Source organism: Pocillopora damicornis, chromosome 1 (assembly GCF_964200805.1).
Source record: "Pocillopora damicornis chromosome 1, jaPocDami1.2, whole genome shotgun sequence".
NCBI lineage: Eukaryota > Metazoa > Cnidaria > Anthozoa > Scleractinia > Pocilloporidae > Pocillopora > Pocillopora damicornis.
In genome coordinates, this window is record NC_142670.1 from 27323485 (window position 1) to 27351477 (window position 27993).

At 38.3% G+C, this 27993-nt stretch overlaps 2 protein-coding genes across 4 annotated transcripts in view; both read right to left on the minus strand.

Moving 5' to 3' along the window:
• The window catches only part of LOC149053037 (nuclear protein localization protein 4 homolog), a 281781-nt gene that overhangs the window by 245508 nt on the left and 8280 nt on the right, over positions 1-27993 (minus strand). Inside the window, exons 4-5 of one of the 3 annotated variants that reach the window (XR_016188848.1) lie at positions 24612-24668; positions 17348-17731 (exon numbers count right to left, since the gene is read on the minus strand). The exons of 1 other annotated variant lie outside the window; for it this stretch is intronic. The gene's annotated coding sequence lies outside the window, so the exon portion shown is untranslated. Of the gene's footprint in view, positions 1-17347; positions 17732-24611; positions 24669-27993 lie in introns of those variants that run through there. One more of the 3 variants, XR_016188847.1, reaches the window with a different exon arrangement.
• On the minus strand, positions 6184-10920 carry LOC149053050 (uncharacterized). The gene has a single exon (XM_089213118.1). The coding sequence runs from the start codon at positions 10625-10627 to the stop codon at positions 7880-7882; it is 2748 nt and encodes a 915-aa protein (XP_089069244.1). The 5' UTR covers positions 10628-10920; the 3' UTR covers positions 6184-7879.

Consider the following 27993-nt stretch of genomic DNA (forward strand, 5'->3'; position numbering starts at 1 on the left):
AAAAAATTTTTGCAATAGGTACAATTATCCATGACTTTACATATGCTTATGTGAACGTTTTGCTCCTTCATTGCTAGAAATTTCTACTACTCAAATTAATACAAAATCTCTTAATCTCCTGAGCAGTGGCCAAGGAAAATGTGCCAGTGGACCCTTCATATAAAACAATAAGGTTACTCAGGAAATGTTCCACGTTCAAAGTTCCAGTTTCAAGTTACTCAGCATATTTATTTAACAGTTTCATTAACAGCACGATAAACTCAACACTAACAAAAAGAGCTTACAAGAGCTCATTTACAAGAGTATAAACTTCTCTGCAATAGCCATTATGCATGCAATGTAGCCACAGCTTTACCTTATTTGTTATTGTTTTGAGTGAGAGCAAATCAAGGCTAGATCTCATGTCAAAGTGTTTATACTATGAAGCATTTAGTACATTATGCCACTATAACATCATGTATTTTTCCCAGCTATTAAAAGTTTTACACTCCTTTGTATCAGTAAGGCTGATAGATTTGAGATTATATCTGATTATTGTTACTGTTTCCCATTTACATTGTCATTAGTAATTTTATTCTTGGCATACTGACATGTATAGCAGTAACCAGTTTATACTAACTGTTTTAAGAGTTCATTCGAAGTATATGAAGTTAATACAGTAAATCATGAACAGCAGTTTAAATAAAAAGAAGCAATCTGCATTACCACTTGGCAGGCTATGATTCCATCATGATCACCAGTTTTGAAGGCTGCATCTCTAGCTTCTTGCAGTGGCAATTCTTGGTTATGTGTCAGAGTAGTAATTGTGTCAGGTACCGAAACTGCATAGTCACTCTGGTATCCGCGGGTTTCGCCCATAACGAGTTTCGCCCAAGAAGCGTTTCGCCCATAACGAGAATGGTTTCGCCCAGGCATAAATTCGATTCGCCCAGACTGACAGTCAGTGATTATCCAGGCTAAGGGCCTCTTTAGACATATGCTTTAGATGAGCCCGGTAACCGGGCTTTTGTTTTCTGTTCATACAATGTTCATACACGACTTTTTAGTATTCACGAAACCGTATTCAGATGTATTCATAAGCTGGCGTGCGGAACTTATCTTCCGTGTACAAAAGATTTGCAACGATGATATGTTCCACGCGCAAGTGTTTTCAAAAGCGTTTAATTTAATTCTCGAGAAGAAAATTGATGCAAAAAAAACATAGCAATGCTTTTACGACAAACGGACGTCTCTGCAGTATTTTGTGCGCGAATTACCTTAACAATCCCCGCTCCACAGTGAAAGCTATAATTGACTTGTTCGTTTCAACAGTAACTTGTTCGTTTCAAAATTTCATGATCTCAGGTCAAGTCACTTTTCTTCATTCTGTGCATACAAACGTTTATAAGGTTGACGTTTTCCGAGTGAGAGTGTAGAAGTTTTACTTATGGGCGAAACCTTTATTGTTCTGGGCGAAACCATTCTCGTTCTGGGCGAAACGATATGTGCGAAACTCGCTATGGGCGAAACCCGCTATAACCATCTGGGGAAGGTGGGGGCTGGGAAACTGGATTAGGGTGATTAGTGAGGGGGCTAAATAGAATTGGGGGAGGTATCTCAAATCATGAGTTGAGTTGGCATTAATGCTCATGCATCAAAATTACAGCCTGACCTCCCTTGTACCACAGATTTAAAACCGCTTGTCGCAAAATTAGAAAAGAACCCTTAAAAGGTACCAAGATCCTGTTTTATGGGCATAGCTTGATATGTTTTTCACCCCTAAGAGGAAACAGTTCTGAAACAACACAGTTAACCGTAAGCACTAAAACATGGAACGATCTAAATCCACCTTAAAACCATCTACAACCACCTACAACCATCTACTACTACCTCGAAAATTTCAACAACCACCTCAAAAAAATCTACAGCCACTCGCAAACCATCTAAAACCATCTAAAAAAAGGCATAAATGTCTAAAATAAGGCGAGACGACAACACGTCACGCACATGAAATGCGAGAATCGAACGAAACCTCTACCACCCCCTGAAATCTTACTCTTAGTGTTCCTTTGCCCTTCTGCACTTTCCAATAGCCTACCCGAAGACGTAAAAAATCCTTCGATGTTGGGCAGCCAAATCCGTGCACCTTGCGTACTGCTTCTCAAACTTCATTGATCACGTGACACTTTCGCCCGGCCGTGAGAATAAAGATCATTGAAAGACAGACCGACACCGACAGACTCCCCATGTGGCTTTTGTGGTCGTGTCACATTATCGCCTTCAAATTATATTTATGCTCTTACAAGCATGTCTTAAAGAAATTTTCCCTTTTTGTAAGAGATGGTCTGAGGTTTTTTAGAAATCGTTTTCAGCAAGGACTGATTATGTATGTTTGGTCTCTTTAATGTTCCACATCGACGGCAGAATAGCTCATTACTCACAAATTCTTTTCCAATACACTTGGTACAGTTTAGTCCGTTCGCGTACTGACTCCAAGTCGACCTGGTGCAACCTAGTGCGATACGATGAGCTGTAATGTGACAAAGTGCTGACTACTGGCGCAAGTGTCACGTCACAAAATATTTTTCTCCATTTTCGTAAATCTTCTGGATTTTGGAAAGACTCCTGGATTGAAGACTATTTTCGATTTTCGTTAAAGTTATTTGTGGATCTTTGAATAAAACCAGGATCTGAAATTGTTCCCTCGATTTGACAAACTTTCCAAAAGCGATTTGTCTATTAGATATCGATTCTGAACATTTTTCCGGATTTGCAAAATATTTTTGGATTGTCCCCTCTCTGCTTCCGTAATAACAGGTAATTTAGTGTTAGCAACTGAGTTGAATACGTAAATTGGGCACCGTAATGAGTTAGAAGGATGACGTTTCGAGCGTTAGCCCTTCGTCTGAGCTCTGACGGAAATGAAAACCAGCTTAGCAGAAAGTTAACAAAACATTTTGTTTATACTGTTTTTATTCTCGCAATTTTCTTGCACCTGGTTATCTAGTTAGGAAATAGAACGAAATAACTCATTCCTTTTTATCATACTCTTTCTGATAGTGAAGACTAAACATGTATCTCAGCATAATATCTCTTCTTTGCGCCTGTGCCTATGCCATAAGCCGTATTTCAGGGCCAAATTTCGAGGCAATTAACTTTGCCGAAAAGATAAAGGGACAAAAGCTGAAAAGAAGCCTGATAAGAGATGGAGAAGTAGATTCGGACAATAATCGTGATAGGATTTTGCCCGCCGTTGGTGTTAGGGGAAAGAGACTAGACTAACAAAAACAGTTAGGTTTTCGAGAAAAAATAATTCAAATGACTTTGAGGTCATTTTGGCGATGAATACCGGATGAGAGGCTGTTAAAGACAGTATAAATCAGTCTGATAGAGAGTGGCATATATAGAGCCTTAATTCTCGCTTTTCTCTTGACGTAAATCTTGCATGTGAACTAGTCGCGTTTTGCTATCCAAAAGGAAAGGATGTGTCTTCTGTTGCGCTTCGTAATAAAATTGTCGCATATTGTAGCAAGACTGGGTTTTCTTGGACAGAGAGTAAGGGGACCCCCTCATGGCTATCAAGTACCGGCTTTTTGTTGAAGGATACAATGGCACTGCTGGTGACTCTATGACGGTACATAGGTAAGAAAGATATTATGTTGTCTAAGAGAGTATCCATTTCCAGCCGCGGGAAGCATGTTTCGATTAGAGGTGCAGTTTTAGAAAATTATCAGCGAAGGGAACTGATCATGACGGACTGTCACATATAGTTTAAATTTTGTATCTAAGGAGAAACAAAAATTAGAACAAAAGAAAAACGCCTGGCTTTAAATCATTCTGCAATCGCTAGTAAATATAATTACATGGGTTCTACGTCTAATAAAAACTGCGCGACTGTCACCTTGATCCTTTCTCTCCTGTTCAATAAAGCTGACTGGTTTCATCGTTCTTTGTTCAGTAAGACTTGAGTGAGATTGGCATTTCAACAGTTTTCCGAGATCATTCAAGAAATGCACGTAAGGAGTAAGGTTCCAATATCATAAGTCACGTGATTTGATTGCGTCATCTGATAACCTAGACTGTTGATCGACGCTAAACTGACGCAAGAAAAAGCTTTAAACTGAAATATTAGTTTGGAATGGCTTCAGTAAAAGTTGCAAAAATACCTCAGATCATGGTACTAGGTCAGCGATTCTAGAAATTCCAGGAAGAAATAGTCTGTGAAAGACTAGTATCAGGTCAAAAGGGCGAAGAGCGAAAATAATGACTCAGCTTCTTAATAGAAAGCACCTCCCAAAAAGGGAAGATCCTACGTTAAAAAAAATCAGTTTTAGCATACATATATGAATTCGACCCAGATCATTTCCGTTTGTGCTAAAAACCATACCAGAAACTAATCTCTAAATTACTACAGTTGAGTAACACGTATGCACTTTAAAGCCAATCCCGAATTCAAAGCATTTCCTTCGAAATAATACTTATACATTTGCACCGGAAAATAAACATGAGCAATCATTCAGCTACTTGTTTGATATCTACAATCAACTTATCGGAAATCTGCCTATTAAAACAGTGTACGTGGATATTATAAGTAAACTTAAACAACTTTAAAAAGCAAATACCAATCCAATTGAATTATCATAAGTTCAAATTAGTTCAACAGATCCCGTAATCTTACTCTTTGACACTATACAAAGTTTGGCTCCTCATCCTTGCTTCCGAATCTGCTGAGCTGCGACGTCTACTGAGAAGGAGAAGCTTTCCAAGTTATTTTTATTTCTGAATCAAAATTGTAAACTAATACTTCCATTCCCCGATTAAAGACGGTCTCTTTCGATATCAAACAGGAAAGTAAAGCTAACCACACTGAAGGCCAACAGTGGCTTCACAGATTTCCTAACTGAAAATGTGACATTATAAAAGTGCTTTGTACAAAGACTTAAGTTATTTTAACGAAAAAGAGGCAGCTGGTTCTTTATCCAACTTTACTGTAAATGATATAAAAATCATGGATCAATATCAGTATCTGGGCAACTGCCCACCTACCCCTCCCCTAACCTAACATTAGCCTTAACTTGTTGTCAATTGACTGTTGTTGAGTTAGGGGAGGGGTAGGTGGGCAGTTGCCCAGATACTGATATTGATCCAAAATCATATATGTGAACTGCGTTTGAAGAAATGAATATGGAAGCGATCCCCGCAGTTATGAACACTACTTAAGTAGTAGTGAGAATAAGTCCTGAAAAAAATTCAGGCTCGTATGGGATTTGAACCTATGACCTCTGCGATACCGGGGCAGCGCTCTACCAACTGAGCTAACAAGCCAACTGGTCGGTATCGCAGAGGCCTGGGTTCAAATCCCATACGAGCCTGCATCTCATAAGCTTTAGTGTAAAACTCAGATACTTTCTTCGGCTGGTTGAGACTGCAAAGATAGTTTCAAATGGCATTGTAGCACCTCGCAAGATCAGTGTACTTCTTTAATCCCTTAACTACCAGAAGTGATTAACATGTAACTTCTCCTCAAAGTTTGTTCTGTCGTTCTCAAACTTCCTGAATGCCTCGACATACTGTGGCTCTATAAGTTTGGCAATTTTCTCCTTCTCGGCCAGAACGTATATGTAAAGATGTCTCTTAGCTTCCATTTAGAATACCTGAAAGGCTTCATGAGCCTTGATACTATCCGCGTACCTTTCTCAAAAGTGGATGAATGTCATATCTCCTCTTTACCTACGAAGCTTCCTTTGTGACCACAACTAATGACTGCACTGGCCACAAGTCCCTCTAGCAGCAAGAAAGCTTGTGAATTGTTGATAACAAGAAATGTAGCTGCTATGGCCTTTGAAAAATGACCTCAGAACAAGGAAACTGATACTGCAGGCATCTTTAAACTGTCCAAATATTTCCATAATTGTAGACAGCCAAACCATATTCACTCTGTCTTCCGTAAAACTAAGTTTGTTTGCAGATTGCAGACTACAAGCACAGCCCCGAGAAAAATAATTTCTAGGCCTAAATTTTGTACTCATGGCCTTAACTGAGCTTTTTATTTCTTGTGACTCAGTCTTCTATTTCATATTTTTTTCTGTCTTTTAGTCCCATGGACACTTTTAGACCTGAGGAGTTTTTTTCCACTTTGTTGGGATTCAAATAACTTTTGTTTTGAAAAAAGTATAATTTATGTGTGAAGATTGATGGACACACTTTTGTTGTGGTTCAATTTCATCCTTGGTTCAAATTTTATTTTCCTTTGTTTCAAACTCATTATCATACATTAGAAACAACCAAGACAAACGAAAATAAAATTTGAACCAGGGATAAAATTGAACTACAAACTACAACATATTCATCTATGTCCATTAAGTTCGCTAAAGTTGAAAAATGTGCTATTCACAAGGAAACAAAAAATTAAGTAGTAAGAACCAAACGTTTTCGACATTAGGTTATTATCATTAGCTTATTATTAATAAGCACTGTCCGCTAAATTGCATATTTTATATCCTTAAGTAATTACCGACGGGAGTCGTTTCGCAACGTAAGGATTAATTTGCTTATTCAAACTAGGCTGCAAAAGTTGCATCATGAGACCTTCAAGAATTCTTAGTTGATGAAAAGACTTCTCCGTGCAGATCATGCCCCAGTTGAAGGAATGCGAACGATTCTCCAGGGGATGGCATGTAGGTTCCAGGTCATTAGACGTGTTTGCCAATGACGTCTTCTCGCTTTTCACCGAAGTAAATGTGGAGGACACCATTGACTACATCACTAAATGAATTCACACGTACAACAAATTACTCAAAATCAGCAATAAACTTCTCTTCAAACGTGCTCTCTGCCACTTCCCGAACAAAACTCGTCACGAAACTCCTCCCATCGGGAATTAGGTAAATAAAATATAGTCAATTTGGCGGACGGTGTTTATTTACCCTCATGATAACCTAGTGTCGAAAACGTTTGGTTTTTACTCTTTAAAATATTATTTCTTGATAAATGGCCCAGATTCATCTATATTTTTCTAATTCTGTGTTGTAATTAATTACAATGCATGAAGGCTAAGGGAAAGAAACACTCAAAAGCTCTAAAAAGCTTCAGGAAAATTTTGGGGACACAGAAAGTTATGCCGGAGTACCTGCCGTAATTATTAAATCAATGGACTAATTAAAATAAGCCTTAGGTTTGAAACTTGCTTAAGAGCATTTGACAATTTATGTTGCACGCACCGACTCCGATTTCTGAGAATGAAAACGAAACATTAGATTGTCATCTTTATCTAAACAGCTTCACTCGACATCAGTTATATTTCCGAGTAGGATCTTAAAGATGCTATTAAATTTTGACGAGGAAAGAGTCATAGACGCTGAAAATTAATCAATTATAGATACTAGAGTGCAAATATGTATAATTAAAGAAAATTAAAAAGTCCTTTCACCAAGTCCTTTCCTTTATACTCTCTGTATGAGAAAAAGATGATTCAACCATCAGTCCTCAAGAAGAATAGTCACGGTGAGAAAAAAGTTTTAAAAAAATGGAAAACACTGCAACCTAATGCAGTTTGAAGGAAGCCTAATACCTGTCTAGCAACCTGCCTATGTTGACGGTCACCAAAAAAAACATATCATATTGCCTATACCGTTTTTATTTGTTCAATTTTTTAGCACCTGCTTATCTAGTTTGTCAATAGAAATGAATTGAACATTCATCCTTTTTCATCATATTCTTTCTCACAGTGAAAACTAAACATGCATCTCAGCATAATATCTCTTCTTTGCGCTGTTGCCTACGGCATAAACCGTATTTCAGGTCCAAATCTCAAAGCTGTTAACTTTGCCGGAAAGATAAAAAGACAAAAGCTGAACGGAAGCCTGATAAGAGATATACAAGTGGATTCGGAGAGTTCCTGTCAGTTTGTATAGTAACTGATAGCCTTATGAAAATCGCCTAAGCTATGATAGGCATTGCCAAGATTTCCATAAGCCCGTCCTTCTCCAGCTTTGTCTCCGACTTCTTTTGCAATTTGTAGATCACGCTCGTGGTAACTGATGGCCTTATGAAAATCGCCTAACATCCGATAGGCACTGCCAAGATTTCCATAAGCCTGTCCTTCTCCAGCTTTGTCTCCCACTTCTTTTCCAATTTGTAGATGACGCTCGTGGTAACTGATAGCCGATTGAAAATCGCCTAAGCTATGATAGGCATTGCCAAGATTTCTATAAGCCCGTCCTTCTCCAGCTTTGTGTCCCACTTCTTTTGCAATTTGTAGATGACGCTCGTGGTAACTGATAGCCTCATGAAAATCGCTTAAGCTATGATAGGCAATGCCAAGATTTCCATAAGCCTGTCCTTCTCCAGCGTTGTCTCCCACTTCTTTTGCAATTTGTAGATCACGCTCGTGGTAAATGATAGCCTTATGAAAATCGCCTAAGCCATGATAGGCAATGCCAAGATTTCCATAAGCCCGTCCTTCTCCAGCTTTGTCTCCCACTTCTTTTGCAATTTGTAGATGACGCTCGTGGTAACTGATTGCCTTATGAAAATCGTCTAAGCCTTTAAAGTCATTGCCAAGATTTCCATAAGCCCGTCCTTCTCCAGCTTTGTCTCCCACTTCTTTTGCAATTTGTAGATGACGCTCGTGGTAACTGATAGCCTTATGAAAATCGCCAAAGCCATGATAGGCATTGCCAAGATTTCCATAAGCCCGTCCTTCTCCAGCTTTGTCTCCCACTTCTTTTGCAATTTGTAGATGACGCTCGTGGTAACTGATAGCCTTATGAACATCGCCTAAGCCATGATAGGCATTGCCAAGATTTCCATAAGCCCCTCCTTCTTCAGCTTTGTCTCCCACTTCTTTTGCAATTTGTAGATCACGCTCGTGGTAACTGATAGCCTTATGAAAATCGCCTAACATCCGATAGGCATTACCAAGATTTCCATAAGTCCCTCCTTCTCCAGCTTTGTCTCCCACTTCTTTTGCAATTTGTAGATGACGCTCGTGGTAACTGATAGCCTTATGAAAATCGCCTAACATCCGATAGGCAATTGCAAGATTTCCATAAGCCCGTCCTTCTCCAGCTTTGTCTCCCACTTCTTTTGCAATTTGTAGATGACGCTCGTGGTAACTGATAGCCTTATGAAAATCGCCTAAGCTATGATAGGCAATGCCTAGATTTATATAAGCCCGTCCTTCTCCAGCTTTGTCTCCCACTTCTTTAGCAATTTGTAGATCACGCTCGTGGTAACTGATAGCCTTATGAAAATCGCCTAACATCCGATAGGCATTACCAAGATTTCCATAAGCCTGTCCTTCTCCAGCTTTGTCTCCCACTTCTTTTGCAATTTGTAGATGACGCTCGTGGTAACTGATAGCCTTATGAAAATCGCCTAAGCTATGATAGGCATTGCCAAGATTTCCATAAGCCCCTCCTTCTTCAGCTCTGTCTCCCACTTCTTTTGCAATTTGTAGATGACGCTCGGGGTAACTGATAGCCTTATGAAAATCGCCTAACATCCGATAGGCATTGCCAAGATTTCCATAAGCCCGTCCTTCTCCAGCTTTGTCTCCCACTTCTTTTGCAATTTGTAGATGACGCTCGTGGTAACTGATAGCCTTATGAAAATCGCCTAACATCCGATAGGCAATGCCAAGATTTCCATAAGCCCGTCCTTCTCCAGCTTTGTCTCCCACTTCTTTTGCAATTTGTAGATGACGCTCGTGGTAACTGATAGCTTTATAAAAATCGCCTAAGCTATGATAGGCAATGCCTAGATTTCCATAAGCCCGTCCTTCTCCAGCTTTGTTTCCCACTTCTTTTGCAATTTGTAGATGACGCTCGTGGTAACTGATAGCCTTATGAAAATTGCCTAACATCCGATAGGCATTGCCAAGATTTCCATAAGCCTGTCCTTCTCCAGCTTTGTCTCCCACCTTTTTTGCAATTTGTAGATGACGCTCGTGGTAACTGATAGCCTTATGAAAATCGCCTAAGCTATGATAGGCATTGCCAAGATTTCCATAAGCCCCTCCTTCTTCAGCTTTGTCTCCCACTTCTTTTGCAATTTGTAGATGACGCTCGTGGTAACTGATAACCTTATGAAAATCGCCTAACATCCGATAGGCATTGCCAAGATTTCCATAAGCCCGTCCTTCTCCAGCTTTGTCTCCCACTTTTTTTGCAATTTGTAGATGACGCTCGTGGTAACTGATAGCCTTATGAAAATCGCCTAAGCTATGATAGGCATTGCCAAGATTTCCATAAGCCCCTCCTTCTTCAGCTTTGTCTCCCACTTCTTTTGCAATTTGTAGATCACGCTCGTGGTAACTGATAGCCTTATGAAAATCGCCTAACATCCGATAGGCATTGCCAAGATTTCCATAAGCCCGTCCTTCTCCAGCTTTGTCTCCCACTTCTTTTGCAATTTGTAGATGACGCTCGTGGTAACTGATTGCCTTATGAAAATCGTCTAAGCCTTTAAAGTCATTGCCAAGATTTCCATAAGCCCGTTGTTGTCCAGCTTTATCCCCCCCTTCTTTTGCAGTTTGCAGATGGCGCTCATGGTACTCAATGGCCTCATGAAAATCGCTTGAATTTTGATGGACAATGCCAAGACTTCTGTAAGTCTCTTCCCTTCCAGCTTTGTCGTTGGGTTTCATCTTTTGTGTATTTTGCAAATTGTCGCCTACCCTCCAATGTGAAAAAGGAAAAAATGGCGTTCGTGAGAAGAAAAAATAGTAATCTAGCAATCATAAATACACAAAAAGTTCTTTTCCTCATAGAGATTCCCTTTTGCATTTAGCTTTCCACTTTTTTTTCTTATTCAAATATCCGTACAATTGAATGTAAATAATATTTTTATTTAACAAATGGCCAAATTGATTGGAAACTAACGAAATGTAGATGTTGCTCGATGGATTGCACTAAGTTTGACCTTGGATGAATTTTATTGCAAATGCTCTTCCGGTCTTTGCCCACAGTTTATTACTAAACTATGGAAAAAAAGAAATAATCATTTCGGGATATCCTTCTCTCCATTTGTTTGAGGCTGGTTTTCACTAATGACGGAGTCGAAGTGGTAAGAGCACTTCTTTTCGAGTGAAAACTGAATATCGGAGTCGACTCCGACTCCGACTCCGACTCCGTTGTAAAAGAAAACCAGCCTTTAGGTGATGCCTTATCATCGGCCGTTAAGCTTTCTACATAGGAGATTGATATCGAAGTGAAACAATTTATTAAAAAATCACCCGTCGCAGTTTGAGGATAAGTGTTAACAAATGTTTTGTTCCCCCCTCCTTCTGCATTCCTAGAAGCACCATAACCTAAACATAGCCACTGCTGGTAGAGAAGAGAAGGGAGAAGGCAACAAGGTTCTTCTAAATGTTTTAGCATGCCTTTGGCAACAGTGCTTCACATCACTGATGATTGGAAACAATTAAAAAGTCCCATTTATTGAGCATGACATGCCGAAACTATAGTGGGAAGCCATTGCCTAGGTTCTGCTATATGGTTACCAATGGGCCAATTACTGCCTAGTGCATTTGTTACATCTTTTTGTGGCCTTGTATCTTTATGGGGATGAAGTTACCACTTCAGAGACGTTGATATGAAGACTTAGCCAATTTGTAACTACAGAAGATAGAGAGGCATTGGACAAGTGCCTTGGCGATGATTTTAAACCTAATGATGAAGATGTCTTGGAATTTTTATATTATTCAAGTGTTTTAATCCTTTGCATCCTAACATCAGCATACTTTTTTTCCGTACTGTTCTCTATGCATATCCTATGGTGCTGACAAAGAGAATTTGTGTAACAACCAAGAGCCTCTTTAGTTCGTGATCATTTCCTTATTCTCATGATCTTAATGTTTGTTTTAGAGGGGATACTGATAGGAGAAAATGGTCACTAATCACTCTTAGAGATCAACTGGTGGAGTCCAATTCTCAAGATATTATGCTCTAATGAAAACTTTCAGTCCCTCGAGACTAAAGCAAGCCGCCAAATTAATTAACAAGTTATTCAGAGCTGAAGAACCAACTGAAGCAGAACTGACATCCTTTGAACAACTGAAACGGTTTATAGAGTCACTGAATTGCAAATCTTTACCCATGTTTCTCTGGATCTGCACTGGTAGTGATGTGATCACTGTACGTACACAACATAGATGTGCACTTTGCTATCCTTGAAGGGTAGCGTCGATGTCTTTTTGCCAGAACATGTAGACCATTGCTAAAAATTCCATCTACATATGAATCATACCCAGCACTGCTTGAGGAGTTCACTAATGTAATGAAAGAGGAGCAAGCCTGTTTTGTAGTATTGTTGAGTATGGAAGATGTGAACAATTTGAAATGAACACTCAGAATGCTTTGAAATGAATACTTTGAAATTTGCTTCTTAGTTTTTACAATTTTTTATGTTTTGCATAACATTTTCACATTACTGGTATAAGGCTTTTTTTAACACAGAATACAAGTTACTGTTGATGGCATTTTCTAAACTTTCCGAAAAAAAAAAGAATTAGGTCACAAATTTATATCTATTCAAATGTCATTACAGTTGTCACTGGCAGTTAGTTTGGTTACAAGTTAGGAAGCCTTTCGAGAGAGATGTAAAATATGCAAGTTTCATGACTACAAACTCTAACTTAAAATTTTATCAGCTGATCTCTAATATCACTAAGACTTTAAGTAGTAAGTGTAAGTGGTCATAACATAACAAGATATTAAATTGTCAGCCCCTTGAAATGCGAAAACTCGGGGTAAAAGGTGACATGTCGCTTTTGCTACCATTACGTGTCTTCTAGGAGATCAATGCCTGAATTTTAAATTGCACTAAATGCTACATTGATTTCAGTGGACTACTTACACCACCAAATAAATGCATCTACAAAAGTGAAAATGGTTCGATGATAAATCAGTGAAAATAACAGCATCCATCAAGATTACATCAAAATTCAGGAGTCATACTTGAAGTTATCATTAAGGGTCAATTATACTGGTGACAGCCGTTAAAAAATGTCATTAATTTCATTTTATACCTCCAGACAAATCGTGAAGCATGAAAATTTTCATCCTCTCTTAGTGTTCAGTGCAATTTTGAAACTATTGAAAAAAAAAATTATTGCCATTTCATTATACAAGCTTCGAACGCAACAGCATAACTTCAGTCTTATTCACTGGTTGATCTTCACAATGTTTTATGTTGTAATTAACACAGCGTCTGCATTATTTTTCCTATGTGAGGGAGGGATAACAATGATCATGTACAAATACTTCCATTATCATCAAAGGAAATATCAAAATAATTTTGATTAGACGCTGATAAATGTTAAATTCAATATTGAAACTTTCAATGATCGTCACAGTGTTCAGAAAATGCCTGATTCCATTGTTTCCATCGTCAGAGAGAGGGTCAATCCTATTGTGTAATTACTGTAAGCTGACTGTGTGACCCTGGCACAATAAACATTGTTTTCTGTTTCAATATCAGTCATTATCAAAGTCAACCATCATAATCAATTCCAAATGTCTGCCAATTTGTGCATTAGCCCCACATTTTAGACTGCCTGTAACATGAAAGTGCAGCGCTTGTTATCTGACAGCTTGCTATTTTTAAAAGAACCCATTTTAGCAAGTTATCCATTTCTAGGTTTGCAACATTAGACAAGCCGTTCTTGTATAGTAAACCTAGAAAAAATAGTAAGCGGTCAGATAACAGGCGATGCATTGTGGAAGTAAAGTGAGGTATTTTTATTGAGAATTTGAATGTATTTTTTTATTCCCAACAGCGGTCGTAAATATTCCCATATAAACTCTTATATTTTCGCCATGACTGCTATTTCGCAAGATGATCAACTCACAGCTGGAGCTTGGGCTGCCTGTGGTTGGAGATTCCAAGGCATGTTCCTATACTTATCCAGTTTAAACTAGTCTCACGCAGTTGCTCGATCATTTCCTTTGTAATAATGTACGCCGGTCTCCCTCCTGAACTTACAGAGAATGCCAATGGAATTTTTTCCTTTAGACAAAGGCATGATACATTTAAAATATCTGACGTCTTTCTTAATAAGACGACTAAAGACAATTCTAACAGCTCAAACAGGTTTGAAGAGGAATTTTGAGACAGCGATATGGCGATAAGCATTGTTGTGTATTCCTAAAGCTTCCTGGCACAGATTTCTAATCCTACATGAACAATGCGTGATAAACGAAAGTCCCTTTCAGTGGTGCTCTTTAGAGAATCAACAAACTTTGTAAAGTATTCTGCACTAAGTTGCTCCGCCATTTTGAGAGAAATATTCCGCTTACTAGCTGTTGTTCACCGGCTCAGAAAAAGTAATCGATAATCTCGCATAGTGATTTCTTTTTCTCACGCAACAATTTCTCATTCTCGACAGTTAATATTTAATTCTCAGTATATTGCTACATCAGTCTTTTTCTCGATTAAGGTTTTATCATTCTCGATGGGTAATTTAAATTATTTTTTTTTTAGAGGGCACGGTAACGAATCTTGCAATTTGATTGGTTCCTTACCCGGCCAGTATTTTCCTATCTCTGCCGGGCCACGGGCCACGGTAACGCTTTCGTGAGTCGCTAAGTAGATCCCAACTTTCGTTGCCATTTTTCATAAACGTATCTCGTTTTTCCGGCTGGGCAGTATTTTTAAGCAATCACGTCGGTCATTAACTCAAGCCGATGAATACCTTATTAATCCTCTCTTTTCTCTCACTCAAATCACTTTGGTTGACAGAAAAATATTGGTTTCAGAATGAATTTGTATGAACAATAGTGTCATTACGTTGGTTGACAAGCGGCCTAAAACCCGTCTGCAATTAATTTTAATCGTTCACAAAAAGTACCTGGAAAGTTAAAACGTGAACTATCCGGTTACAGTTAAACTGAACGATGGAACTTTCATTCATATAATACCTGAATTTTCTCAAGCAATTTGTTCGCAGTGAAAGAGCGAGCGAAGTTTTAATTTAAGTTCTACAACAAATATACGCTCTCGGTGAGTCTTTCCAAGTCCGTTCTATCTGAACATTTGTACCGTAAATTGCACAACAGAAACTAAAGGAATTTTTTGAGAAAAGACCGCATTAAATCCCCTTGTGTCTCGTTGGAATGTGCCATTCGAATTTAGTTTTTGTGAAGGAAAGACCAGATTTACACACGCCATTGCAGACTCTCACAACTTCAAAATAAAAAAATTGAATTTACTCACAATTACTTTCCTCGCCCTTCACTTAATAAACAGAGGTAAATCTTCGTACGTGAATGAATCGTCGATGAGAGTGAATAATACTTTCCGTTAGATCATTGACTGTTTTTGAAGAAAACATTGTCGTGAAAGTCCTTGCCAAACTAGTTCCGTTGTTTTTCAAATGTTCTTACGCTTTTTATACTTACGCGCTCTCTAATTGACAGGTGTCAGATTGTGACAGATACTTGTAAAAATAATGTTTCAAAGTTTGTTTGGAAGCCTTTTAAATTATCGTTACGGTAATGAAAATGTTTCGCTAAGGCATTTCTCTTGAATTTGCATCATCTCTATTTTAACTACCATTTACTCGCTCAAAAACTGTTCAGTTTATAGAAGATCTTGCCGTATTTACAGCCCTAAATCATTCGGGTTCTTTCGGAAAGAATTTCGTCAAGTTTCAAAAAAATAACTATGTTATTTACCGGCTAAGGGTCGGTCCTTATGGTGAAAAAATGTGACCTCGGTCTTGAAAATGCTGCCCTCGGCCTACGGCCTCGGGCAGTAGTGTCAAGACCTCAGTTTTTCACGGACCTCCTAGCCGGCAAATAACATATATATATCGCATGACAGTTCTTCACTCTCATACAGTGATTTCTATTTCTGATGTAGTGGTGATGTAGGCTAATTTCAAATTGTTTTTAAGACAAAGTCTGGTAACTAATTATTAGTGCCAAGCTGAGGCTAAGGGGCGCTTATTTTGAAAGCAAGATCGGAGTGACTGTAAGTCGAATATGAAGTTTTGTGCCATTTCTGTGTGCAAAGGCGTACTAGACTCAGGTATCGTTTCTTCAGCCTCTTGCTCCTGTTGACTATCCGCTGCCCGAGTTTCTACTAGATCCAACAATGCGCTCTACCCAGTCACTGTCAGACTCTGAATTTGAGTCAGAGGCTGGCTGAAAGTTGTTCTGACTGTCCTCCACAATAGAAGTCAAAATCTTACTGCCAATATGTGCCTCACCACCCTAACTCTCTCATCTTTCTTTCCTTTAAATGCAATAAAGTTCAAGTTTACCTACTCTAAGGGATGGCGACTGGTTTCTGTGATAGAGATCTTCCTAGTCAATGTCATTCTAGCCCTGTTTCTTTATTTCGGCACACTTCCTTTCATTATCTGTCCGCCGCTTATCTTTTTCTCATTTCAATGTCAGTTAGATGCTCAATATAATCTGCAACAAGCTTTCTGAGAAAATGTGTTTTTCAGAAAACTCTTTGATTGCCTTTTTATCCCCTGCTTTGAGCTTACCCTTTTGAAACATCTGTTTTATTTGAGCTCAAGGCTGATAATCATTAGGTTTGCGGCCACTCGTAGATGTTTTCGTACGTGGAGGAGGTGAAAGTCGGGAAGTTTGGTGTAATCGGGATTGGTTGGTGGAGTTTGTGTGCCTGGAGAAGGACTTACAAAGTCTCAAAGTTTATACTTCCATATTCAAACTTCAGCCATACAACGTTAATATCCCACAGGGAATGTTCGCAATTTCTTGTTTCACCTCACACACATTTAATATCGAGATATATTTACATTCAAACATTTTGTGTTCACAAGCGAAACGTTCTGAGATAACTACGGCATGTAACATACCACGAAGTAGTGAGGGGAGTGTCGCACTTTTGTCAGTCACCTTAAAATGGGGGGTCAGGAGTTTTTTCTATTAAAAGGCCAGGGAGGGCCAACACTTTTTTTGGAAAAATTACCAAAATTCCCCAGCCACCCCCCTCCAAGAAGAAACGTACCTTAATTCTTTAAGATCGAAGAGGACGACATCGTACCGAGCTTCATCTTCGCGATGTAATTTCGGTATCAGGTCAATGAGCCGCGAGAACTCGGATTTACTCAGTCCGGCCGATCAACATTACAGAGAAGTACCAAGTCTTGCAAATACCTTTGTATATTCTTGTGGTAACAGAGAAAGTTTGCGTCGCAAAATAAACTTTGTTTCGACCGGGCTTAACTGTTGTAAATCAGAAATAGTGAACCAAAAAGCTTAATTGTCCATAGGATTCAATTTGTGCTATATTTGAAGCCGACAAACATTGGTTTAAGCAGCTCCCATGAAGAAACTGAATATTTCAAGTTATGTTTGGCAAAACAGCTTTAAAACATGGTTAAGCCTTGTTTTGAGTGGGGTATAACTCTGTCACTGGCTAATGATGCATCACTTTAAGCAAAACGAGGTGAAAGTATCTACCAAAAGATGGCAGACTAGCCCGCTATTTATTCCGGTGAGACTTTAATTAACAGCTTTAAAAGCCACGCAATATCTGCAGCATGATTAAGGTTCTTGTTTCTCCATCTTCACGTCGTTGTACTAATTTTACTTTCAGACAAAATTTAAGGCCATGATCAGTATTTAAAGTTAACTTACAAATATGTAGCTCTACTCTAAGCATGAAAGACGTTATTGTGGAATAGTGTTAATGTTCATATTCAGTGTTTTCAAACCTGAAGAGCTGTCTTGTTCACGATCTCGATCTGTCTCGCCTTGCGGAACCTCCATAGCTAAAAAAAGAACATAAAGGAGAATATTACTTATCTTCCCCAAGCGCTTCAGCGGTCAGTTCATTTTCCTAATTTATCAAGTTAAACAAGCCACAATGCAAAGGAAAAAATCGAAGGTTTCTTTGCACACCTTAATCTCAAAACAATCGTATGTTCAATTTAAAGAATTAAGCCGCGGCTCAATTTAAATAGACGTAAGTATAGTAAGACGCCTAAAGGTGATTCCGTTGGATGCCTGGGAGCTACTAAGTGTAGCATTGAAAGAAATTGTGCAGTTACAGTGTACCATGATTAGTCATTTAGATCAGCCGAAGAAACCACCGTAGAAAATTTTAGTGTTGAAGAAACTGTGACTGTTTTTGTATTTGAAAATAGCGAAGAGTCGCAGCTAAAAAACCTTTTTCTGAAACAAACTGCCACTCCACCTCCTAATCACCTCGTGTTTCTCAGCGCCTGTTTCATCCCTCCTAAAAGCAACAGCTCGGTAAAAACAATTTCCATCCCCGCTGACAGACTTCTCTCCTTTGAGCCGTGATTTGTTTATCGAAAACGTCAATAAGTACGAAAACAGGCCGTATACACTTTAATGCAACTGAAAAACTGTACTTAAGTTAAAGACTGTACCTAAGTTATTTCCTAGAGATTTGTAGTTAAGTTTGTGGTAAGAAAGAAATCGATTAAAACACCACAGCATGACAAATAAATTCAACTGTCTCCTTTATCTAATCAAAGAATCATGGCCAACTCGTGCATGATGAAACATGGCTGTGAACTTGTAGATACAGGTCTTACTGCAAAGCAAGGTTGCTCTTATTTCAAAAGCCAAGGTTCCGGATTATCACGAAGAGATTCACAATTATGGTAACCATCCAACACCGCAGAATAATTAACCTATATACAGCTGACAAAAAAAGCAAAAAATAGTAACCTGCGTTTTTCGAATTTACGTTTGCAGAATTCGTTAAATTTAGCTGCTGGAATCCAAATCTTTCCTCGCCTGCCCAATCCAAACTCCACCATTCTCCAATCCTCAATATATCTTTGCATTGTCACGCAATGATCTTTGTTCACACGGTTTTCTCCAGCTTGTATTTGCCTTGCCTCGGAACGAAAATACCTCAGAACGTACTTAATATGACCGGTAGTTTTTTTGACTGAATGAAATTATAGATATGCGGAAATGATTTCCATAGGTTTTCTTTTGTCAGAAAATTATTTTCGTCCGCTTCTGATCAATCCAGCCGCCAATGTTTACATAAGATGAAAATCGATAAGATTTTACGTATCCCTATTGACTAGCTTTGCAATTTGTCCATGCAATGAAAAAGAAACACAGCTGGGTTTTCACTATGGTATGCCATACGCATACCACGGAAAAAGGGAAAATTCCTAGCTGCGAGCGACCGGGGGCAGAGGGAATTTCCACCTTCAGAGGTCGAAAAAATCGATTTTGCTTTATTTCACTAAACTGAATTCAAATATTCAACATAAAGTTTCCATAAAATAATTCCGAAATCTTTAAAAGCAACCGATTTATTTAGAAAAACTTATTTTAAAATGAAAGTTAATAAATTAGGAAGGTGTCATAATCTCGGACCTGGGCGCATCCCCTGGGCGAGTTTTGCGGCAACCGCTCACGTTGAGGCTCGATTTTCATTTAAATGTAATCCTATATCTTGTTTACATCGAGCACTTTAAAAAAATCACTCGTAGAAGCTCTTTGCTTGTGGAAAAATCTTTGCTCACGGAAAAATCAAGAGCGGAAAAAAGTCATCAGTAAAAAAAAAAAGAAAAAAGAAAAAAAAGGCCCAAAGAAGAAAGAAATTAAAGAGTACCATTCTGTAAAGAAAAGAACAAAATTTCCTTTGTAAAAGAGAATGTAATGTCGGAGCTCCACGATGGCGTCCATATTTCGAACAAAGAAGTCGCCGTCCAACCAACGTTTGCCATACACAATGTTAAAAACGAGGTTTCCTTTTCTTTATTGAAGCCTGATTACAAAGACATCAACAATTGCCTCGAATCGTAATTTTAAAAGCTGTCTGTCGATTTTTTGTCTTGCTCCTCAGCACATTTTCCGGCTTCTCCATGTTTGCCACGGGCTTTCCTTTGCTTTGGCAACTTTGCTCCTTATTGTGTCGCCCTCATCAACGTTCCACCGAGCGATCGAGAATCTTTGATCCATCGTCATTGACGCCAGGAGGTGCAGTTGTCCCATTGTTTGCGGTTTCAGGAGGCGAGATGATCTCCTGGCGTGGGGAGTTGTTGTTTGCGAACCTCTATGAGCTAAAATCTCGAATTTGATTTTAGGAGGAATACGACAAATTTAAGCGAAATTATAGGGTACATAGATTTGTCCGATTTTCGTCAAATTTCACCAAAACATTCCAGGAATAATGACAACGGATGTGTTGGGAAATCGTGATATTTGAAATATTTGTCCTGTGGCGTCCATTTACGCAACACGCCTCACATATTTTTAGTTACTCCAACTTTATGGATGATGATCATGTCTAAAAGTACACTCCGAGTGACCACGCGTGACTACGAGTGATAATGAGTGACCACGAGTGACCAAGAATGACCACGAGTAAAAAAGCGAAAAGAATCAATCAATAACTAAAATAAAAATAATTGATTAGCTAAGAAAAATATTCAAGTGAATTTTATGGGAAATATTAAAGGAAAAAGAACTATGGGGCTGACCGACATTCCGCAAAGGAAACTACTTTGCGGTACTGACGACTATCGACTCAAGTGAATCAAGTTAATCCCCTGACACTTGATTTATGGGGAGTGTATCATATATCTGTTCGTCTCACATGTTACTGGTGAAGATGGCGATCTTGGCAGGCAAGTAATTGTTAAGGGTAAGCCAAATTTGCTGTTGTTGGTTTAAGAATGAATTTATAATCATTGAGAATTCTCTGAGATAATGCACTTATCAGCGGCCATCCCGGGGGGTTGACCCAGGAGAACCCTCGGGCATTTGCACTAAGACATTTGCAAATTCCACCTATCCAAGGCCAATATTCTTCCACAAAAAGCTACCACTGTCCCCACCCCGGGGAGCATAATTTGAAAGGAATTCCAAGTTGTAACGTAATTTTCTGCATAGTTTTTAATAAAAGTTTAACAATAATATATATAGTAAGCAAAATATGAATAATTCAAACAGATGACAGTATAAATATTCAACACCTAATCATCAAAAGATTGGCATGGAAGAGATCATAGATTTCTAGCGCTATGTTAGGGAAGGATGACCAACAAAAGGGGACAGATTTACAGGAGAATCGTAAGACACGCTTATCTTTTTCTCCGTCGCCATTTTGGAAGCCGTTCAACGGTAATACCCAGTCCCCGCGGTCCGGATCTTTCATTTTTGAAGATAGCGGCGATGTTACAAATCCCTCGGGTCTTTCCCCGTGTATCTTGCATCGGAAGTGCAAAAGTCGTCCAATGCCCCAGTCCCGGGCGACAAAGGTCAGAAAATCCCGCGCTATTTCCCCGTATGTCACCGGGGTCAACCCCCCCGGGATGGCCGCTGATAAGTGCATAAGATGCATGATTCCTCTAACTTGGGACATGCTACATGATTATCGGCTGTAAATTTGAGCGGTGATTTGAGAAATTATCTTGTTCATCAATGCAAAATGTTGAGTAAACTAGGTTAAATAATTTTCCACGATACCCGGGAGCAAATGTGTGTAATGGTCATGCAAAATTAATTTAATTAATAGATCCTTAAAACATTTTCAAAAGTCATTTATTACGGCAAAACAATACGATTGCGTTACTTCAGTCGACAGCTTAAAGGTCAAACTATGAATGAAGCGTTGACGACTAGACTTATTAGTAGACTTATTACAGATTACAAGGAAAAAAATCACATTCGAACTTAACAGAAATTTAGATCTTTTTATGAGCTTTCATAAAAACTTACAATAAAATCGCGTTTATTTCACTTTTATTCGGGGTTTTAATGAATGAGGGCTACAGCTCTTTGGTCAGCATTAGATTCCATCCTCCAAAACCTCCTTGGTCGAGAGGGACTGAGATGTAATGATAGACAACTCATGACTTGTTATACTAAATGAAAATTACGATGCTACGACAACATGCCGACTTATCCCGATGACCTAAGTGTATTATTTGTTTGGGAAATTGCGTCAAAACTTTTTACTCAAGAAATGGTAATTATTAATTTATTGTTCGATTGTAGTATTATAAAACATTTTTTTACGCAATTTTATGCAGATATTTCACGTATTTAAAAGGTGCCCAGATGTTACGTAGTTTTGGTGGATATCATTAGGGAACATCCACCAAAACTTTGACCAAAACCATCAACGATATATTTTTTTAATTTTATCTATAGCCACTGTTAGATGTTCAGGGAGACAAAAGATTTATACTACTAATTAGCGGTTAGTGCTCTGGCTAATTATTTTTTATGGTGCACAATTGCTGACCGACCAAACGTTCATAATTTATTAAACCGGATTTGTTCTGTTTATACATGAGTAGAACTACCTTGTTCTCTGAAAAAAATAAAATTTCTCGCATTTTCTCTCCAGCTGTTCTATCTATGCCGTGCTTGCAATTGAACCTTTCCTTCCCAAAATTAGGAAAGGCACACCAGTAAAAAACGAATTTTTGCTCCTTAAATATCTCATGCATCTTCCCCCAGTATTTTGTGACTTCTGGCTGAGGAAGGAGGTGTAAGCATTAAGTTAACCCGAATGATTCCACAATTGTGGTATCATCCAAGCCATGCCAGAGGACTTGAACTAGATAAACTAGTGAGAATGTACAATAGCGATAGCAAAGCTTTGTAATGCCAAAGAGCTATATCAATATAAAAGAAAACTGCGTCGTCAATCCTGTTTCAAATTCCGCAATAAGTTTATGCGCCTCATCAACAGAATTTACGTATCCTAAATTATCTGCATGTCTACCATCAAGCAATAGTTCGCGACTTAAAATTCTCGCTATGCTGTTTCTGTTTGTTCCTCAAGAATCATGGGATTTACAGCTTCGGATGTTCGGCTACATCACTTGCGGATTTCCGAGAATCTTCGGTTATGTTTTGCAAGTCATTAAATATTCTATCTCAGTCCCTCTCGACCGAGGTGGTTTTGGTGGATGGAATCTAATGCTGACCCAGTTCTTTTTCCTTTAATACTTCCCTAAATTAATCCCTTAGTTAATGATTAATAAATTTTACTAGTCACGCAATCAAACGCCGGCAACACTCGATCGAGAGAGATGTGGATTTATATGTAGTCATAAAATGCTTTAAAAAAATACTGTATTTTACGAGAGAAGCAAGCAAATAATCATAGAGATCTGCAGGTTATTCTGAAATTTTCATCTAGCAGACAGCATGAACAACGCGCTTGAATAATTCCTACGGAAAGTCTACGGGTCACGCAACAGATGTTGGTTTGGCGGAGTTCTGCAAAGAAATGCTCGATGGCGGTAGGTGACAACGACAACACTATTTTAATGTTATTTCGGGATAGTAGCACAGTTTTTAGTTTGATGGAGCTATCGATATTTGCTCTCGAGCGAGAGCGCAGAATTTCTCGTCTGTAAAAGCCGAAGTTGTAGCACACTAGAACTTGTGATAATGTCAACTAACACGCAGCGTGTGACTTTAAAATCCCCTGAAATGAGCAGTGATGACGACAAACAATCAAATAATGGACTAATGAGTGTTTTGTGTCGTACAAAAGCCATATTTGCTGATTTCAACAAATCTCCAGAGTAATAAATGACAGAAAAAAGAAACGCTACGATTTTCCCATTAATTTTTCCCTTGCACGCATATCTGTAAGCGTGAAATTCTCCATTCCTACGAAAATCTTGAAAGTTCTTCACATTTTTTAGCTTTCTTGATCAATCGTCTTGTATAAAGAGCTAAAAAATGTAGGTTTATTTGGTCAAGTGACCGTCTAGATCCAGAATTGCGTGACTGGTGTAGTTGAGAGAAGCTTGTCACAGTCGCAAATTTAAAAAGGCATTCAACACAAAAATACGGTAGTGCCTGGAGATTTTTTTGATGGTTTTCAGAGATGAAATGATGGATTATAAAGGGAAATTAAGATTAGCGTTGTAGCTTTCTGGCGAGGGGAGATATTTGACCTCAAAGTTGCTAAATATTTGGATGAATCGAAAAGAAAGGTCTAAGCACACAGTCGTTTCTTTGCCTCTGTTGATTGACAAGCCGTCTATCAAATTGACTGATACTTGCGTCGAACATTTACTAAGGATGTAATAATATGTGTGCAAACCTTCAGAGTAATTGGTTAAATAACATGGCAGTGAAAGCTTCATACATTCTACCTATTTTGAAGCGATTTCCCTGATAAAAACCAAGAAAAACCGGGGGGTTGTCTATCTCTCCCCGGAAAAACCAAAACAGAAACCAATTTGTCTTTTTGAGTTTGAGATAGATCCTTTAAACTGGCCAAGTTTCACTGAAATCAGTGAGATGGTAAGTAGCACGACTGCCTGGTGCTCTCGTGGACACACTTAAGCTTTGTTTTGAATGGGGTATAACCCTGTTCCTTGCTAGTGATAGATCTCTTTAAGCAAAATGAGGTGAAAATATCCGCCAAAAGATAGCAGACTGGCCCGCCGTTTTTTTCCGGTTAGGCTCTAACTAACAGCTTTGAAAGCCACGCAATATTTTCAGCACGATTAAATTTCATGTTTCTCCATCCTTATGTCGTTGTACTTATTTTACTTTCAAACAAAATTTATGGTCAGGATCAATATTTACAGTAAACTTGCAATATGTGGTAGCTCTACTCTAAACATGAAAGATTTTTTTGTGGAATAGTGCTAATGTTCATATTCAGTGTTTTCAAACCTGGAGAGCCGTCTTGTTCACGATTTTGATCTGTCTTGCCTTGAGGAACTTCCATAGCTGAAAAAGAACACAAAGGAAAATATTATTTGTCTTCCCCGAGCGCTTCAGCGATCAGTTCATGTTCCAAACTTATCCGTTGAAGTTCAAGTTAAACAAGCCACAACTCAAAAGAAAAAATCGGAGGTTTCTTTACACACCTTAATCTCTAATGAGCTTCATTTCGTGGTAATTTATGTCTTGCATGACAATTTTTAAGTGAAAATAAAAATGAAACTCATGAGTTGGATTTCGCATAATAAATATTCCAGAGACGGAAAGAGGGATGCCTTCTCGATTGCGGTGATTTGGAAGTTTTACTCAGCATCCTTAGATTGTATTTACCCATTGCTATAACAGTAAACATGGTGAAATATTTTTTAAAAGGCTTATACTATTTTGCGAAACGAAACGAAACGAAACGAAACGAAACGAAACGAAACGAAACGAAACGAAACGAAACGAAACGAAACGAAATCAGGTGAGATAGAACAAAACTAAAGGAATAATGCAGATATATTTTCTAACAAGGTAAAGAAAACTTTCACAAGGAATTTGGAGTAATCGTTCATTAACAAGAAGGATTTTTATTCATTTCGCAAAATAGTAATTTTAGGAGCGTTACTATTTTGCGAAATGGAATTTTTCACCCTGCGGTGACAACGTGACCTCTTCCATGTCACAAAAATACATTTAAACATTACAAATTAGTATATCACCGAACATTTTGACCTCCTCTTATTTCTTAAACCGTATTAAAATGTATTTCGCAAAATAGTAATTTTAGGAGAGTTACTATTTTGCGAAATGGACAATTTTTACTCAGCGGTGACTAACGTAACCTCTTTTATGTCATAAAAATACATTTAAACATTAAAAATTAGTATATCAACGAAGATTTTGGCCTCTTCTTATTTCTTAAACCGTATTAAAATGTATTTCGCAAAATAGTAATTTTAGGAGCGTTACTATTTTGCGAAATGGACTATTTTCACCCTGCGGTGACAACGTGACCTCTTTCACGTCACGAAAATACATTTAAACACTACAAATTAGTATATCACCGAACATTTTGGCCTCCTCTCATTTCTTAAACCGTATTTAAATATATTTCGCAAAATAGTAATTTTAGGAGAGTTGCTATTTTGCGTTACCTCTTTCATGTCGCGAAAATACATTTAAACATTACATTATAGTATATTCTCAAAGATCTTGGTCACCTCCTCTTTAATGTAGTAATTTCTAAACTAATTGAATGTAGTAATTCCGAAAAATGTTTATTTTGCGAAATGGATTATTTACACTCGGCGGGCGCGAACTCGAGAATAAGGGCGAAGGGATTGTTGCAGATTCCCTTGAACTTCACAATGTTTGGATGTTTCAACTCTTGAATGATTCTTGCTTCCTTTACAAACGTTTTCTTATCCAATATGTCCTCGCCGAGCAATTTCTTAACGACGACTTTCTCCGCAGCGGCCGATTTCCCACCCGCATCAGGAACAGTCTGCCAGTTAGCAGTGAACACAGCACCATAAGCGCCCTTACCAATGATTTCCTTGTTTGTCAAACACTTGAAATCATGAACTGGAAGACCTGAACAGTCGATGGTCTTGGGCTTAAGAACAGGAAATTTAAAAGCCATAATCTTGCCTGATTTAGCAGCACACAAAGCTAGCACAAAGCGAACTTCTTGCAGCACGTGGAACTTGCGCAAATGCGAAACACGATCTCTTGCTCGTAAGGAAGAGGTGTGCGACGGGGGTGTAATCAGAAGCGCGTAACTTTTCCATGTATATTATTTTTATTAAAAATTTTGAAGCAAAGTAACTGTATTACTTGCGATTACAAAACTGCTGGACGACTATTTAGGCATGGGTATGCTTCTGTTCTCTATACGAGACGGAGAGTCTAAACATGTTTAGCCGCCACTGGAAAACTGTCATGTTGGTTTTGCACCGAAACAGTGCACACCCCTCAAAACGCACGAAACGAGTCTTTCAAATCTCTCAGGAGAACATGCCAACTTCCCCCTAGAATAGCTCCGTCGCTAGTAAAAACAGCTTTTACCTCTTACTTTCCGCTCCCTCCCATGTCATTAATTGGACACAACCTCGGTTTGGGCCTTCAGCAGGGTTCTCTTGACTTGGTTTCGGCGTCACGCAATACGGTACTACACAGTTGTCGATTTTGATTAAATGAACCTGTTAGCCCAAACCTCTTGTTGCATGTTTATTGAGATGGAGTTATTAATTGGCTCTTACTTAATCATTTGAAGCTGAGGAAAGGAAAACACCGCCTTGTTGCTTGGCAGCGAAGAAGTACAGACCACAGCTAATTAAAACACTTACGTACAAGGGAAGGTGAGACCTGTAAACCCAATCTGTCACGAGTCAGTTTTCTCAGGCGGCATTTAAATCATTTATGGTCCATTTTGCAAAACAGTAATTCTTCCAAAATTACTGCCTCGCGAAATAAACTTAGAAGACGTTTATATAGGTGAAGATAGCTTAGACCTTTTGAGATTTGATAGTGCTTTAAATCGAAACTTACCGAAAACCTATTGTATGACACGAGAATAACGACATCGTTACCGCTGAGTGAAAATAGCCTAGCTATTACGCAAAACAGTAATTTTTCTGACATTACTACTTTGAGAAATTAATTATATCTGGATAGAGAAAGAGGAGGTGACCGAACCCTTTGAGAATATACTATAATGAAATGTTTAAGCGTATTTTTGTGACCCGAAAAGAAAGTTATTGAGGGGTAAAAATAGTCCATTTCGCAAAATAGTAACTCTCCTAAAATTACTATTTTGCGAAATAAATTTTGAAACGGTTTAAGAAATAAGAGGAGGCCAAGATGTTCGGTGATATACTAATTTGTAATGTTTAAATGTATTTTTGTGACATGAAAGAGGTCACGTTGTCACCGCAGGGGTGAAAATAGTCCATTTCGCAAAATAGTAACTCTCCTAAAATTACTATTTTGCGAAATATATTTTAATACGGTTTAAGAAATAAAAGGAGGCCAAAATGTTCGGTGATATACTAATTTGTTATGTTTAAATGTATTTTCGTGACGTGAAAGAGGTCACGTTGTCACCGCAGGGGTGAAAATAGTCCATTTCGCAAAAAAGTAACTCTCCTAAAATTACTATTTTGCGAAATACAATTTAATACGGTTAAAGAAATAAGAGGAGGCCAAAATGTTCGGTGATATACTAATTTGTAATGTTTAAATGTATTTTTGTGACATGAAAAAGGTCACGTTGTCACCTCAGGGTGAAAATAGTCCATTTCGCAAAATAGTAACTCTCCTAAAATTACTATTTTGCGAAATATAT